The 17,072-nt window shown below is 53.6% G+C and overlaps 1 protein-coding gene across 1 annotated transcript in view; it reads left to right on the top strand.

Annotated features, from left to right (window-relative positions):
- Window positions 1-306: 306 nt before the first annotated feature.
- Window positions 307-17,072, top strand: part of B4GALT5 (beta-1,4-galactosyltransferase 5) — a 45,413-nt gene continuing 28,647 nt past the window's right edge. The window contains exon 1 of the mRNA XM_080404600.1: window positions 307-5,710. Within this exon, the coding sequence (XP_080260726.1) occupies window positions 5,584-5,710 (127 nt within the window). The 5' untranslated portion in view covers window positions 307-5,583. The remainder of the gene's footprint in view (window positions 5,711-17,072) is intronic.

Raw genomic sequence — 17,072 nt, 5'->3', positions numbered from 1 at the left:
CACCTGGCAGGAGTTAGGCAGGGTTTCACCTCTGCCTGCACTGCCCTTTCATCTGGTTTTTCCCGATGTCCTTACAATCAGACCAGGGAAGAGCAGTGTTCTTCCATACCGTCCACAAACAAGGCTGGCCCCAGTGGAGAATTTCCTGGCACCCCCATCTCGACCTCCTGGTGTGCCGAAGATGGCCTATTTATTTTCTGACTTTTAGACAGTTCGGGCTGTTTGACAGTATTTTAGCCCAGCCATCATCATAACTTTTTGAGATGTAGAAAATATTTTGTTAAATGACATTTGAAAAGCTTTGTTAAATGACATTTGAAAATCTGGATAAGGGACTTACACTAAATTATGCAATAATTTTACTTCCTGTCTGCTGAAGTTTCCTTCCTTGTGAAATTTTGGAAAGTACAGCCTGATGTATTCCCTCAACAGAATATTTAGATCCCAAAGGCATTTTATGAGCTTTACACAAGACCACTTTGACTGGGATAGATCATCAGCCTCCAGAGGTAGGCTGATGCAAACAGAGGCAACAAAATCAATTGCATCTCTGCAAAGTGCCATGACAAGCTTAATATTTTAGCCTACTTTTCTGATGACAGCCACCTTCCAAGTGAACATGAAGCTCTGCAAAATGATTTCTGTCGATATTGCCTCCTTTTGGGAGCTATGACACATCTATTGACTGTGGTAGAATGAGCAGTCCCTATGGTTAGTCACGTGTACAGGTGCTATTAAGATCGGAGCCCTAACAGCCTTGTTAGAAAGTGTAGTGGGTGGCATAATCTGAGAACTGGTCTACAGTAATTCTGCTGGCAAGGAGCACCTTGCAGTGTTCAGTTGAGTTTTTCCATCTTAATAAACAAATATCTGCCTTTGGTTTCCTTTCTGCTGCTGCCGACACATTGATGTGAGATAAAACAGCAGCACTCGTGGGTGGCAGTGGTCTTAACAGCCAAAAATGCCAGGGCCACTTAGGTGTGCTCTTATTGCCAAATTAAGTACACACCCTGTTGTGTCTTTTTGAAAAACCTGCTGCATCAATAATTATGTCTATGATCTGGCACACAGCAAACGATATGCTGAGTGAGTATTTATTGCATACTCTGTGTCTGTGGGTGTAAATGTAGAAAATATTTACATTCCTACTGTGCATCCTCTGTATCTTGCTCCTGCTCAAAGCTGGTGATGACACTGCGTTGGCTTTAAATGGAGCTGGAGCAAGCCCTGTGTTGCAAAGAGACTTTTAGTAAAAAACAGAGGGAGCACATTGTTTTCGTAAAGCCGAGAGCTGGTCAGCATCTACTCCACCCCAAGTGTCCGTCTCTGAGTGACACAGCTCAGGCTCCCACGTTGCTCACAAACCATCTGGCAGCAGAAACTCCAGGGAAGATCTAAAGCAAACAGCATTGCTGAGCAGCTGGAGGGCTGACATGGTGCAATGCTGACTGTCCTCACCTTTAAGTAGAGGCATTTTCCTAATCACAGGATGGAGTCTATTCTGGAAAGTCTCTACCATTGGGGCTGGAGGTGCCAGAAGCTCTGGAGACTATGACAAAGACAGCAAAACACTAGTGAGGGCTGTGACATCCTTGCTACAATCTGTTATTTGCTGAAGTGGCAGAACAAAGATTATCCTCCCAGATTAGACAGTCCGCGTCAAGCCTTTGCATAAAGTGGCAATAAAAGGTGTGTGGTTGAAGTGGAGCAGCCCTTTAACGACTGTTTCAACCCCAAAACTGAGGATTAGGTTCCCCACAGCAGCTGTTTTACATGGCTGCCTGCTCTGGGGCCAGGTCCTGCGTGTGGCTCTGCTGCTAACCCTGCTGTGCAGCGCTCCCCAGCCCTGCCTGCTCCCCGCTGGCCCTTGGGAGCATGTGACACCATCCTTCAGAGGTCCGAGACCTTGGGGCACTTACTGGGCAGGTGAGTTTGCTCCTTGCAGGGTGCAGGGCAGCCCCTGGTCACCCTCTCCCATAGTGGCTCCGATGCTCTCGCAGCTGGGCACAGGATCTGGCCCTGCCAGACGTCTGCCCATCCTGGCCACGCCAGTGTTCATCAGGAGTGAGCAATGATAGCTCCCAGGCTGGTCTCCCACACACAGCGCTTGAGCAACTGTGTTGGTGCCACTGTGAATATGCAGCTCCAGCCTCTCCAGACCGTGCGTGGTGCAATAGTGCCTGTACCGTCCCTCCAAGCACCGCACTTGCACCGGGGCACCCCCAAGCCATCAAAACAGAGCTCTCCCTCCAGTGATGCAGAATGCCTTTTATGTGGAGACGTGCTTTAAGGGTGCAGCTACATCTTCTTGTGAGCGTAGGTGCGCTGGCAGGACCTGTCCCTCCATTCCTGCTCATGGCCACACAGCAAGAGATCTTACCTTCCCCTTCAGGCTGCTGGCAAAGCTGCTCACACAAGCCCTCCTTAAAGTGTCTCAGGCACCATCCATATGTTAAACTCTGCAGAAAATGGGACTTGGCTTATCCACCTCAGGCTGGGAGGGCTGGAGTAGCAGGTGCAGGCTGGAGCAGGGCAGGCAGAGGAAGGTGGTGGGACCGAGCCAGGACTCCCTGGGCATGAGCCACCCACACGCTCCCTGCAACAGCCCTGCTCAGAAGTGCTCCCACCCCGAAGTCCTCACCTGGCCCTGTGGAATGATCTGAGACTTGTAAATCTCTCTTCCTGTTGTTTTTCATTTTATTTTATTGGAAGAGGGCAAAGGGAGGGAGAATGGCTTTGGCTGGTGTTTCTATTCCCTTAGTGGAGAGGCAGGATGGGGAGAAGAGGGAAAGAGGGAGTAAGCAAAAAAAAAAAAAAAAGGGGTGGGGTGGGGAAAGTGAAGTGGGCTGAGTGGGACTGAGCTGAGCCCTGGGAGAGGGAGAGGTGAGGTGAGTCAGAGCCAGGGCAGCAGGGCAGGCATGCCCCAGCATGGCTCCAGGGCTTCCCTGGCTTCACTCCTCCGTGACAGTCCCCATTGCGGCAGCCTGGGCCTGGGAGTGAGTTTCTGGGTGGCTCCTCCAGCAATGTCATTGCTAATTAAATATGTTTAAAAGGTTAGATTATTGGTTGTGACGATGTCTCACCTTTGACGATGTCTGCATCAAACAAATCATAAACCAAGCAAGAAATCTTGAGTTTCCTTGACCAAGGCATCCTTTTAGGAGTTGGATAAAAGGTATTTTGCAAACAGCAGTTCCAGCCACCACTTGGCCGTGCAGTTCTGCTGGAGTATTGTGGGCTCCCAGAAATTAATAGGGCTCAGGGATTAGTTTATTTCAGTTAAGGTGGTGATGGAGTGGCAATTCTGGAAAAGAAGAACAAGTACCAGTTTCCTTGTTCCTGAAGTTAATGCAGCTCACACAGCCTCTTCAGGGAAATCCCTGCTTTCCTCCTCAGCCTTCTGGCTCTTGAGGGTCTTCTGCCCTTGAGATCCTTCTGCACCTTGGCACATTAAGAAAATTAATGCCTTACCTTTTAAAGAGAGATTTCTACTTATCCCTGCTCTTTTTTACTTTATCTTTGTTTTTTATCTCCTCTCTCTTCTGAGAACCTATGTCTCTAACAGGAACATGTTTGTCTCCCATTTGTCAAACATGGGAACTGTTTTCTTCATTTGCCCTTACTGCATCCAGGCTGGAAGGGGGGCTAATCCTTCCTGGAATTACTGTAATATACAGCTGTACCTGGAGAATCCTTTATCCCAGTGTCTGGCCCCTGGCTGACATGGGGCTGGCGCTGGGCACCCCCCAGCCCACAGCCAGGCAGTCACCGTCTGGCTGGGTCAGAAGTCTGGATTGAGCAATGCCTCGCTCCCTGCTGGGGAGAGGCTCACCCTGGGGCGCGGAAGCAGTTGGGGACACACTGGACATGTCCCAGCAGACAGTCTGTCCCCATCTCCCACCCCACAGCCCGCCGTTACGGGAGGTGCCCCTGCCTTTGCTGCCCACCCTGGGTGGAGGTGGCCAGCCTCTGCCTGCATGCCTGATCCACAGCCCTGCATCCCGCCCTTGGCTGGGAGCCCGGGCTCAGTTTTCTCAGCTCTGTCTGTCGATGAAATACAGAATTACCTCTCCCTCCGGCCTCCCCTGAATGAAGTCTGAGTTGCACTGATCCTGCAATCATAAATGAGGCAAAAATCACAGCTCCATGGGCTGGACTGGGCCCCATCTGCTCTGCAGCTACTTCTGGCTCCCCTGATGGGGATGGCGTTTCTTCCAGTTTTTCATTTTCAGGCATCTCCGTATCTCCTTCCAACTCCTCCTACACACAACAGAGGAACTGCCCAGAAACATGTGCAAAACTGCTTAATTACTCTTTAACCGACGGGGCTGCTGATTGCTGCTGGTGCTGATCATTGCACTGACCGTGATGGCTTCGCCCCATCTTCACTTCTGCCCATCTGTGCCCATCACCTCCTCCCAGGCTGCGCCTCCTGCGCAGTGTCTGGGGGGCACACAGCACTCATCTGAACAGACCCCTGCTGCCTGGTGGGCTGAGTGTCCTTGCTCTCCTGCGGCTGGGTGTCTCAGGTTCATTACCAGGTGTCCCAGGACCATGGCTGGGTGCCCTGAGCCACTGTCAAGTGTCTTGGGGCCATTGCTGGGTGTTCCAGGCATATGGATGAATGTCCCTGGACCATTGCTGAGTGTCTCAGATCCATTGCAGGGTGTCCCAGGGCCATTGCTGAGGCTCAGGGGCTATTGCTGGGTGTCCCAGGGCCATCAGTGGTACCCCAGGACCATGGCTGGGTGTCCTAATGTCATTGCTGGGTGTCCCAGGACCATTGCTGGGTATGTCAAGACCATCAGCATGTGTCCCAGGACCATGGCTGAGCATGTTGAGGCCACTGCCTGGTGCCCCAGGGCCATCAGTTTTGCCCAGATCTGTGGTCAGGTGTCCCTGGGTCACTGCCGGGTGTCCTGGGGTCCACGGCCAGGTGTCGTGGGGCCGTCAGGGGTGCCCAGGTCGATAGCTGGGTGTCCCTGAGTCACTGCCCAGAGTCCCAGGGCCATCAAGACGTGCCCAGTCCATCATAAGGTGTTGTTGGTTCACTGTCTGGTGTCCTGGGGCCATCAGTTGTGCCCACATCTGTGGTCAGGTGTCCCTGGGTCACCGCCCGTGGTCCTGGGGTCCACAGCTAGGTGCCCCAGGGCCATCAGGGGTGCCCAGGTCCATGACCAGGTGTCCTTGGGTCACTGCCCGGGGCCCCAGGGTCCACAGCCAGGCGTCCTGGGGCCACCAGGGGTGCCCAGGTCCGTGGCCGGGTGTCCCCAGGACCACAGCGGGGCCGCAGGGTGCCCGGCAGCCGCGGGGGGCCGGGGGGGCGGTCTCTGCCGCGGATCCCCCGGCGCTGCAGCGGCGGCGGCGGCGGGAGTTTGCTGCCGGTCCCCGGGCGCCCCGCCCCGCCCCGCGCCTCCCGCCCCGCCCCGCCGCGGCTCATTCATGCGGCGGCGCTGGGCGCGGGCGGCGGCTCGGAGCGGCCCAGGCGCGGCGCTTCCCGCCGGGCCTCGGCGCATGTGAGCGGCGGCGGCGGTAGCAGGGCGGCGGCAGCAGCAGCAGGGCGGCGGCGGCGCCGCATCGGCCATGCGGTGGCACCGCGGCCCCCGCTGTGCCTGGCGGCTGCTGCCCCGGCGCTCGCTGCTGGCCGCGCTCTTCCTCTTCTCGCTCTCTTCCTCCTTCCTCTACTTCGTCTATGTGGCGCCGGGCATCGGTAAGCGGCGGGCCGAGGCCCGGGGCGCGGGGAGGGGGCACGCCGTCTCCCACTGGAAACGCTGAGTAATCCGCGGAGGGGGGGCGGCATCCCCGGCGGCCGCTGCCCCGAGAGGGACGGCCCGGGCCCGGCGGCCCCGGCTGCGGCTCCGCGGTGCCCCGGGGCTCGGCGCGGCAGCGCGTCCTCGCCCCGCTGCGGGGCTGGGGGAGCCCGGGGGTGGGGGGCTCCCCCCGGGGGGGCGCCCGCTTGTGCCTCTCAGGGTGGGCACACGGAGGGGTGACGGGAGGTGCCGGCCGCGCTCCCCGCGGGCTTTCCCGGGCCGTGGCGCTGCCGGAGCCGGGCGGGGGGCAGCGATCCTGGCAGCCTCCTGCCTGCCTCCTGCCTGCGAGTTTGTTTTGAAGAAGTGGAGCGTTGTCCAAGTGCTTGTGGTCTAAACTCGCTCTCTGGCGGAAATCCTAATCTTTTTGTCAAGTGGGAAGATGGGAAGTGTGTGTTTCGGAAGGAGCGCGCACTCCTTCCTATCGTCTTTTCCTTAGCGTGCTTCGCGGGGGCCCCGGTATCAAAATGGCCAGTGCCTGGCGGCGGGGCCAGCGGGGCTGCGTGCCCATCTCCCCTGAGATACGGGAAGACTCGTTCCTCAGAAAGCAGCTGTTGTCTTGATATGGTGTGTCTTGTTTCTGTGAGGAGCCAAGGCTCGCGGTTTGGCCTTCAACCAAACTTTGGCAACAATTTATTTCTATGAAAACAACCCTTTCAAAAGAAATCTTGCGGATGGGAGTTTCTCCTTGAAATGTCATTGGTATTGCTCATGCCATTCCTAGCTTGGACATCCCATGGAGACCTTTGTGTGACTTCCAAGGTGACTTCTGTGGGTTTTTATTAACGGATGGTGTCCCATGGCTGCCAGTGGGCTTTAGGAGCCTTTCCTGGGGCTAGGTAGGGGCTGGCTGGTGTGCGAAGACCTGCTCATGGGGCTCATGTCTGGGCAGAGCCTGGGTGAGGCTGGGCATCCCTGTGGTGGCCCAGGGCTTTGCTGTCCCCACAGGCAGGCCACCGAGCTCCTGGCCACTGTCCTGCAGGCTGGCCTCGGAGCTGCTGAGCTGCTCTCCTGCATGTGTTGGAGGACATGGTACTGTGGGTGGTGCAGCTGCTGCTTGCTCCCTCTGTAAACACAGCTGGACTTGTCCTGTTCTTGTGCTGCTGTGGGGCCAGCAGTTGTATCAGATGCATCCCGCAGCCCTTTGTGGGGCAGGCCCAAGGGATGCCTTCTCCAAGAGCTGTGGTGTGGGTGTTGACAGACTTCCCTGGGCCCAGAGGGAATAGCTTTTTAGAAATAGTACAGTTTAAGAAGGAAACTTCTCTTATAAGGGTGGTTTTGTTCCTTTTTTAGAGTTGTCTAATTCATTTTGTGCCTCTTCTGCATGGTTGCCAGTTCTAGAGGTGCTGGAGATGCTGTAGGGTATAAAAAGCTGTTTAAAACCAGCTTTGGGCCCAGAGGCCTTTTCCTAAGTGGACCTTGGATAATGTGGTCATGTCCCACCCAGTGTTCTCACTATCTCTGATGCTGGAAGAAGAGGCAGGGAGGTGAAGGTGGTCCCTTTCCCCACCCACCCATGGATTTTAGTGGTGTTCTGAGTCATCTCCCCATCAGGTGACAGAAGATCTGCTTCCTGGTTTGGTTTTTTATTTTCTCTCCCTCTTTCAGCCAAAAGTGTTCACTCATGAAAACCCAGCCCCAGTATTCCTGGGGTGGCTGGGCTTGTCCTCCCAGTGCTTGAAGAGAGTTTGTGTTCAGGCCAGAGTGGTGAGGAGAAGCTTGGAAGAAAAGGAAATGAGAGGACATGAGCAGAGCTGGGGACTTTAATAAACTGTATGGCATGTGATGGAGAGATGTTGTCAGCAGGGTGTTCTGGAGGCCTTTGGCCTGCCTGCCGCCGCCTTGGTGTGGTGGGGTAGGGCTGGGCTGGTTTTCTCCAGCCACTGAAGGGCCTGGAGAAGCTTCTGTCCTAAAACTGTCTGTTGCAGGACATGCTGGAGAAGCGGCTGAAGAAGGACTTGCAGCTCATCAGCTAAAGCACAGGCAGAGGAGTGATGAATCCATTACTTGATCATACATCAGTTAAAAAGGAAAAAGTCCAAATAAACATGACATGATGCTGCAAGTGAGCTTGAACCTGCTGGAGCCTGGGCCTGGAAGGGCTTTCATCTGTGTGGTGCCACAGGCTGCTGGGGAGGGTCTGTTACAGCAGACCCCCGCTTGTGGGGGTCAGCAGCTGGTGCTGCCAGGGCTGGAGCCAGCCTGCCCTGTCTGGACAGTGTCAGCCCCATGGCGTGGGGGACGGCCCTGCGAGGGGAGTTAGGGTCTAGGCATCCCTGCAGTAGGATGTGCTGTCACTGTGGCAGAGGGCAGAGCTGGGCCAAGCCTGTCCCTGAGCCCCTCATTTGGGGGGGCAAAAACTCATCAGCATTGTTAAGGCTTGTTGTGTTTGAGCAGTTGTGCGCCAGTGCCAGGAGAAAACTGGGACAGTTGCACTTCTGGGTGCTGTCTCAGCGCATTGGCGTGGAGCTGGCGTGCTTGCCGGCTCTCTTGTCGGCTGGAAAACTGCTCCTGGTGCCCTTTGGAGGTGGGAAAGGCGAGGCCAGCCTGGGCTCTGGGTTGCCTACCCCAGCGCTGGCCTGTTGCCCGGCTGGCTGTTGTGCTTGGCTCCCTGCAGCCCAGGTAATGCCAGCGTGCCCTCGGTCTGCTTGAGACGGAAAAGCAGGAAGAAATTCGTGTTTACTGTCAGCAAATCACCATGCTTGGTACCCAGAGAGTCCAGAGCTCTTGGGGCTTATGTCTGTATTGTGCCTGGGTTTGTGACGACTGGGGTAGCTCCTTATTTCTGTTCTTCACTGAGGTTTCCTCCCGTGGAACTGAGATTTTCTTGTGGCATCAGTTTTGTGCAGAGGGATCAAATGTGAACACCCAGTGCTGCCTCTTTCCCTGCACTCGCATCCCATGTCTGGGTGTCCTCCCCACGCATCACCCTGAGAACTTACATCCCCGTGCTCCCACAGCCACCTCAGAAAGTAAATTACCAGAGACCCATCTGATGGCACAAATACAGAAGGCTGCCCTTTTATTCGATGCTATTCCCTGGCGCTCACTTGCTTTTGTCCCTGCTGTGGCTGGGGTGATTATGTGGGTCTGTCTCATCGTGGCCATTGTGCGCTGGATGAGGCGGCCAATTGTTCTGCTCCGCAGCGAGCTGTGGCTGAGGCATGCCGGGGCTGGTGGAGATGAAGCGGCTGGAGGCTCCAGGAGATGCTCTCGTATCTGCATGGGTCCCCGCTCCTCCTAGAGAAGCCTCACCAGGCAGCAGGTATGAGGCGATGCTGTATGGGTGGGGAGCTTGCTTTTCCTTGCTCTGAAGTCTTGTGAGTGGCAGCAGCAGGGTAAAGAGCTGTGAGGCAGACTGTTTTAATTACAAGAAGTTGCACTGGCCTTGTCTCTGGAATAAGCAGAGCTTGGCGCTGGGTGAACTGTTTTGGCTCACTCTGGGGTCCAGCAGGCACCTCAGCAGGTTTTTTTTGCAGCGCTCGTTGCTGGCGTTGAGGCTTTCGCCCTCCTGGGACAGCCACCCTGCGTGCTTCTCGCTTCTCCAGAAGGAATGTGAAGAAGTGGGCTTGCCAGAGTTGTTCTGGTGTGGTGGTTCATCCAGCTTTCCTAAAAATGTCAGCTTTTGTGCTCTTTTAACAGGGCCTAGGAAATCAGGGGAATGCCTTCCTGCAGCTGGAACAGTAATGCTTTGACAAGCTGCGTGCACTGCAAGCTGCTGTTTCATCTTGATAACTCGCTACAACAGTAGGAATTTCTCAGGCCTTGGACTTGGCCCTCGCAGAGAGGGTGGTTGCTGCGTGGCTGGGAGCAGCGAGGTCAGGGACTTTCCTCGGTGCTTGGGTAGCTGTCCTTGGCTTTTCCCTTGTCCCTCCAGACACTGGAGTCTTTTTTTAATTATTATTTTTAAATTTTTTTAAAACTTGAGTTTGCACTGGAGTCTTATTTGATTGAATCTGATGCAGGAAAATAATGCTGAGAAATTATTGGGTGAGAGACTATTACCTTTGTGAGACAGCTGTAATTCGCTATGGCTTTACTTCCCCAAAGCTTATTGGGAATTGCTCCCCATTGGTCGTACGGGACACGAAGTAGCAGCGTTATCCCTGGATTACCTTTATGGCACAAGAACTTGATTTTGATAGTCAGGAGTGCTTTGAAATGATATTGCTTCACGCTGTGTTTGGGTAGACAGCAGAGCAGTACTGTGCAGACCAGAAGCTTCCTTTGTACAGCTTGCTTGTGGCTTTGGTCCCTTTCAAGAACATTATATGGCTGGATGTGGCTGATCCAGTTTGGTGGTTTAATGCATCAGCCTGACAAATTTTAGCACAGAGAAGATCCACGGGTGAAAATGCCAAAAGATTTTGCTGCTGCCAGTTTGCCCCAGATTGAGGGGACCATGGCACTGTGAGGAGTGGGTGAGTTGCCCTTGGTGTCAAGGAACAGAGGAAAAGTAGTGGCCGTGGTCCCAGGAGAGGAGATGGCACTGTGGGGACACAGAGCTGGGGCTGGTGAGCCCTCGAATGACAGAATTGTTTAGATTGGAAAAAAAACTTTTAAGATCATTGAGTCCAACTGTTAACCCAGCACTGCCAAGTCCATCACTAAACTGTGTCCCTAAGTGCCACATCTATGTGTTTTTTGAGTACCTCCAGGGATGGTGACTCCCCTGCTCCCTGGGTAGCCTGTTTCAATGCTTGATAGCCCTTTCAGTGAAGAAATTTTTCCTAATATCCAGTGTAAACCTCCTTGGCACAACCTGAGGCCATTTCCTCTTGTCTTGCTGCTTTTTACTTGGGGGAAGAGACTGACACCAAGTCTGGGCGAGGGGAGTGGGGAGGTCATATGGGGGAATGGGTACCTGCTGCTGTACCTTCTGTGCACCTCTCGTGGGGATGCCATCAGGACTAGCACGGTTAGACTGAGTGGCCGGTGGAGAGAAAGGCAGAAGGGGGCTGGCAGTGCAGAGTCCTGAGCGAGGGGGCAGGGGTTGCTGGTACCCAGCTCATCAGAGAAACACTGGTGCGCTGTGGTGGCCTTGGCTCGGCTGGGCAGAGGCTGGGTGCAGGTGTCCTTCTGGGCTTGCCACGTGGCTGGGCACTGCCTGAGCTGGGACAGAAGGTGAAGGTGCAGCATGGAATAATGACGCGAGGTTTGTGCGGCGGTAGCCCTGGCTCTTATCTTCTGAGCCTTCCCTCAGCAGTGTAAGGGAGTATGGTACCTCACTGAAACACCAACAGTGCTGCCCTCCTCCACCCTCTCTGCCTGAAAGATCTGCCAAGCAGCATTTCACAACCAAAGTAAGGAACAGCCCAGTTCCTCAGCATATCCTACTGAGGTTTTTGCAGTCAGCGGATCCAGCAGTGACTGGGGGTAGTAAGAAATCCTCAGGTGCTCCTAGATGCAGTAACTTGAGCTCAGGATCTCCTGTGCTGTGCATGGAAGGAGACTGGTGGTGGCTGTGGGACACTGCTCCTTTGGTAGCACCACTTTTTTCCAGCACCGAGCCTCCTCAGAGGCAGATGCAGGCAGGAGAGCAACTGAGGCCCTGCTTGCACATTGCTGCTCCTGTGCCAATGCATCCAAAGTGCTGGTGGTGCAGAGCATTGGCTGGAGACCACCTTTTGGTCAAGGCTAACAAATTACAAGATTTATTTGAGGGCAGGTGAATTACTGGACTTTCTTTGCCTGTAAGCACCTGTGTTGTCTGTCAGGCACATCTGGTTTGGGTTATCTTGCTGGTGGCTCACAGGGTGTTGCAACTGCAGGGAGGATGTGAAGAATTTGTGTCTCATCTGTCTACCTCTGGAAGGCCTGGCTTCTGGAAGCTGCTCAGCAGTCACAAAACCTTACAGGTACTGGTTCATTCCTGCAAATTAAATGCTTCGAAACTTGATGTTCTGCCACAGACCAAACCTTAAAGCAAAGCCATTAGTGCTGTCAGCCCAGGCTTCCAAGAGACCTGATCTGCATGGGCTTGGGAGGCCATGGAAGGCTGGGGCTTCACCGGGTACTCAGCCACTTCAGCTGGCTGCTGGCTTGGGGGGAGATAAGGGCTCCGACACTGCTGGTTTGTTTCCTGAGCTGATCGGCTGACTTTTCCAGGTGGACTCATTAATTGTATTAACTCGGCAGCATCTGCTCTGCAGGGTACGGTGGAACACCCAGGGGACGACTGCAGGGAATGGAGATGAGCAATGTGGGGAGCTGTATGTTTGCACTTGTTCCTATTTGAATGCTGTTACTGTTAGTGGATTTTAATATCCAAGCAGTGCGTGGAGTCTTAAAATGCTTAATTTTATTTGAACTTCTGGGGAATATCACAGGGCTGGCACTGGTGACCCTCAAGCAGTGGTGCTGGCTGGGGCTGCTGTGCTGCTGGCTGGGTAGGACTGCAGAGCCCTCGGCTCTCCCTGTGGCAGCATCAAGGGATGAATAGTCTGGAAGAGAAACTGATATGTAGCTATACAGAGTGAGAAAATCTTTCCTTGAACAGCTTTATTTTTCAAGCATCATTGTTACAATAGAATGCATTTACTTTGACAAAACCTTTGCTGGGTTAGTTTAGTAAAGTTGATTTTCATACTAGCTTTTTCTTTGCATTTGCATTTTGACTGTTGTTCTGGCTGTGGTTTTGTCTGACAGCATTTTGAATGCTGGTGTGTTAGGGTGGTTAATGTGTGTTTGAAGGTTTTCTAGCACTTGCTGTAAATACTGTGGGTATTAGTCCTGTTTTGAGAGATGGAGCAGAAAATGTATAGTGGACTGTGCTGCTGAAATGCAAAGAAAAAAACCCAAATCAGAAATTTTTGAGAGTTGTTTGTGGGTGTATTTTTGAGAACATTAAAAATGCCAGGGCTTTTTGGAGCTGATCTTATTTTGAAAGGAAAGGTAGACCACAAAGCTGAGGGGTGATATCAGTGCCTGGCAGGAAAACTGTTCTTGGCCATCCTCATCTGCTACTTGGAAAGGTCCCAGGGGTGATGGAGGGACAGCATGTGTAACACCCATCCTGGTGACTGGCAGGGCAGCGGAGCCCTTTTTCTGTTACAAAAGGAATTTTCTGGGGCTTGCAGGTTGTGCTCAAACCTAAAGAGGAACGGGCTGTTGTGCCTGGGGGGCAGGCAGGTTTGGGGAATCCCTTGTGCTCTGTAGTGACCTGTGGGTGTGTTGTATAAAGCCGCAAGCTTTAGTACACCTTATTTGACACTTTGTTTTTCCAAGGCATGTAAATACTACTTCAGGGGTACAAGAAGCTCAGCTTGTTCGTCCCTCCTTGGCTACATGGAGGAGGCAAGGGGGTTAGTGCTTGCTTGGGCTGGGCTTTAGCGGAAAGTCTGTGGCCATGTTGTTTGTGACTTCCTAAAGCTCATTTTTGTAGGTTTTTGGTTTTGAGGTGCAAAACCAATGGGCTCTTTCCTTTGCAAACCTGTGGTTGTGTGTGACATGGCTGGGCTGAGACAAGTGCCTCCAGCGTCCTTGCCCTGTGATGGGTCTTGCCCTGGGGGCCCTCTGAAGACGCTGGCAGGGTGCTGGCCAGCCCCCCTTGCAGCAGAGGGGACCCCAACCTGGGTACCCATCCCTTCCCCCCCAGCTCTTGCTGCAAGGGAGAGGCTGCTTGCAGGGGATTTGGGTTCAAATAGCACTATGGGTATTTTTTTTCCCTCCAGTTTGTGTCTTGGTTTCCCTGCTTGGTGAGAGCCGGTTGTTAGAAAGCCGCTGTTTTCCTGCCCCGGTGAGCAGGCACATGTCTGCACGGTGCTTGCTTGGGCTGTGTGCTCCCAGCCTGCTGCGAGAGGGCTGCATGTGAGATGGCGCCTGCAAAGCTCTTCCCTCCGTGTGCCTTTCTAACCTGCCAGGTAAATGTTTGGAGGTATTTCTGCATGGAGGATGCCACGGCACACGTAATGGAAGAAAGCAAATACAGGCAAAAAAACCCATCACACAGCTGCAGGTTGGACTATGGTATAAGCAGTCTTCAGCCAGTGTTTGCTTGCATATCTAGGGAATTTTATGGCAAAGTAATTGATCGGTTTTACTTGAATGCTATTGTCGTACAGATGATCAAAGGAACGTCTTGAATCCTGGCACTGTTAGCTACCTTCCTTGCTTTGGAGAGGCCAGGGACCAAGCTGTGCTGAAACTTTATAAATATGCTGATATGCTGCCAAAAGGCTCCTGTGCAGGGATCAGAGGGTTACGCTCCAACAACGAGGACAAGCTGGTGGAGGTCTGTGTCATGCCTGTGATGGGGGAGCCTGTACTCTTAATTTATGGTGTCTCCCCTCAGCAGCAGGTTGGGAGAGGCTATGTCTTGAGCAAGGATTTTGGATGGGAAGTGGTGAAGACTGCTATGCGAATGCCAATGTTTATGAAGTGCCTCTGGAAAAAAAATATGTGTACAAAGCATACAGAGTAGAAGAGGAAAGCAAACACTGCAGTGCACCAGGTAGTCAAGTCCTAACTGATTTTTTTTTTTTTTCCTCTCCCTCACTGACCTGGCAGGAAAAGGAAAGGGTTTCAGTCCTGTTTCCTGCCTTTCATGTCCCTGTGTGGCATGTGGCCGTGGCGTGGGAGCCTTGGGCACGTTGCGCAATGGCTGCTCTTGCTAAAACACCCGGCAGTGTGGCCAGGGCTCTGCTGGGGGGCTGCTTGGGGTGCAAAGCAACGAGGGGAAGCTGCTGGGAGTCTGCAAGTGATGCACAGACCACAGCTAAATAAACCTGCTAAAATGGCTGTCTTACACAGCAGGAAAGCCCAGGGCTGTCCTAGCTTGAAACTAGTGTGGGCCATGCCCAAGGCGTGTGGTATGTTCTGCGCTAGGGTTGCAGCAACCTGCTTTGGGGGAGAAAACTGGATATTAAGGTCCTGTCGGCAAACATGGTGTTCCCTTGGAGCTGGGGACCCTTGGGAGGTGCATGGGGTGGCCCCCAGCCACAGCAGCTCCCGCAGGAGTGTGAAATGATTCCACACATGCAGTTCGCTCTTATTCTGCAGTCATATTTTTTTCCCCCTCAGTGTTTTTCCAACTCATGTCTTGCTGCCAGAGTCCATATTAATAATGCATGACTTTTTTTTTTTTTTATGGTGCTTCCTTCCCAGCGTCCCTTTCAGCTGCTGAGTCAGAGAAGATTGTTATAGCAGCAACCTCTGAAGCGGTGAAATGCCCCTGCAATGCTCAACTGCTGTCATTTATCATCCCGGCTCCTCTGCAGGCAGCCCTTTCCCTTGCTGGGCTCTGGGTGAGGATACCAATGCCAAAAGGCTGGTTCCCGCTACGCCAGCTGGTGACTGGCAAGATCTGCTCTGCTGAGCCTTCCTGGCTAGTATTTGATTAAAGCAGTTACTGTCTCTGACTGCTTTTTTGGTTTGTTTGTTTTGAAATCCTGTGAGGGTTGTTTTCTCTCTTACCCCCCCGATCTGCCAGAGACTCTGCTTTGGGATCATGCCCAAGATTCCCCCCAAGTAATTTTTAAATCGTAGTTTTTTTTCCTCCTCCCTGCATTCCCCCTGAGATCTGTGCCTGAGCTTTTTAAGGTAATTGAGATGACAGAAACCACATAACGTATTAACATGGTTAAATTAACTTAAAATCCTTCAGTGGACGTTGAAACGTGCCTGGCTGCTGCGGGAAGCTGTAGAGCTGTTAATGCAGCACGGAGCAGGGCTTTGCGGGGCTCCTGCCTCTGGGTTGGGATCGGCCCTGGGGGGGAAATCACCACCCCTCAGAGCCGGTCCCCACCTGTAGGGTCCGACACCTGGAGGGGAATAGGGAACAGCAGTGCTTTCCAGAGAATTTGTCTTCTAATGACTCAAATAATAAATATGCTGTAGTCTTTGGAGCTGATCTCTCCTGTCCCATGTCCCAACAGAATTTTCTCTTTGGATGGAACTGGTGGGGAGTGGGGTCATACAGCTTCAGGCTGGGAAGGAGCATCCTTGGGGCTGGGAAACAGCATCTTCATAGTCTACTTCTGTGGGCTTTGAAAGACTCACCTGTTATATAAATATATATATGTTTATAGAGTTATCCCAGAGCCAAGCAAGAGAGGAACAGGCTTGCCTGGGGCAGGAGGGTTTCTTTTTGCCAGACTTCCCCAACTGCCTTGTTCCCCCATGTCTCGCTGCTGGGGATGGCATGAACATGCGTGCACCCACACTGGCATCTGCGCTGGGAAGTGCAGAGGAGTTGGAGAGAGGCAGCCTGGGACCCAGCAGGGAAGTGGTGCTGCTTTTCCTCCTCAGCTGGTGAGCGATGCCACCCTTGGGAGCGGGCTGTGCGTGCGAGGCAGACCCTGGCTGCGTGCCTGTATCTCGCCCAGAGCCAGGCTCTTGCCTGTCTGGCATGGGGAAAGTTGCCCTTGCTGTGGCACGCTTCCCACGCAGCAGCCGGGCCTTTCTGCTAATGCTCTACGAACGCCGTGCCACAGATTCATTCGTCCCGAGGAAGGGGAAGCGTGACCAGCGTATCCTGCGCTCCAGCCTGGCTCCCTTGCTCGGGGCCAGTGATTGCGCTGGTGTGACCAGTGCTGAGTGGTGTTCCTATGGAGTCTGTGCTGGGACCAGTGCTGTTCAGCATCTTTGTCAGTGACGTGGACAGTGGGATCAAGTGCACCCTTGGCAAGTTTGCCAGTGACAGTGAGCTGTGTAGTGTGGTTGATGTGCTGGAGGGAAGGACGTGCTGTCCAGAGGGACCTGGAGAGGCTTGGATGGTGGGGCCGAGCAAACCTCGTGAAGTTCAGCAAGGCCAAGTGCAAGATCTTGTATGTGGGATGGGGCAGTCCCCAGCAGCAACACAGGCTGAGCAGAGAGTGCATTGAGAGCAGCCCTGTGGAGGAGGACTTGGGGGTGCTGGTCAGTAAAAAACTGAATATGAGCCAGCAATGGCTGTTTGCAGCCCAGAAAACCAGCCGTGTCCTGGGCTGCACCAGAAGAAGTGTGACCAGCAGGTCGAGCGAGGCGATTCTCCCCCTCTGCTCTGCTCTTGTGAGACACACCCCCCCCCCCCCCCCAGTGCTGCGTTCAGCTCTGGGGCCCCCAGCGTTAAGAAGGACACGGACCTGCTGGAGCAAGTCCAGAGGAGGCCACGAAGATGGGCAGAGGGCTGGAACACCTCTCCTGGGATGAGGGGCTGAGAGAGCTGGGGTTGTTCAGCCTGGAGAAGTGAAGGCTCTGGGGAGACCTTACAGCTCCTGCCGGTACCTAAAGGGGCTGACAGGAAAGCTGGCGAGGGGCTTGTCACAAGGGCATGTGGCGATAGGA

This window comes from Falco punctatus, assembly GCF_963210335.1.
Source record: "Falco punctatus genome assembly, chromosome: 10".
In the NCBI taxonomy this organism is placed as follows: domain Eukaryota; kingdom Metazoa; phylum Chordata; class Aves; order Falconiformes; family Falconidae; genus Falco; species Falco punctatus.
This window is presented reverse-complemented; position numbering and strand designations above follow the sequence as displayed.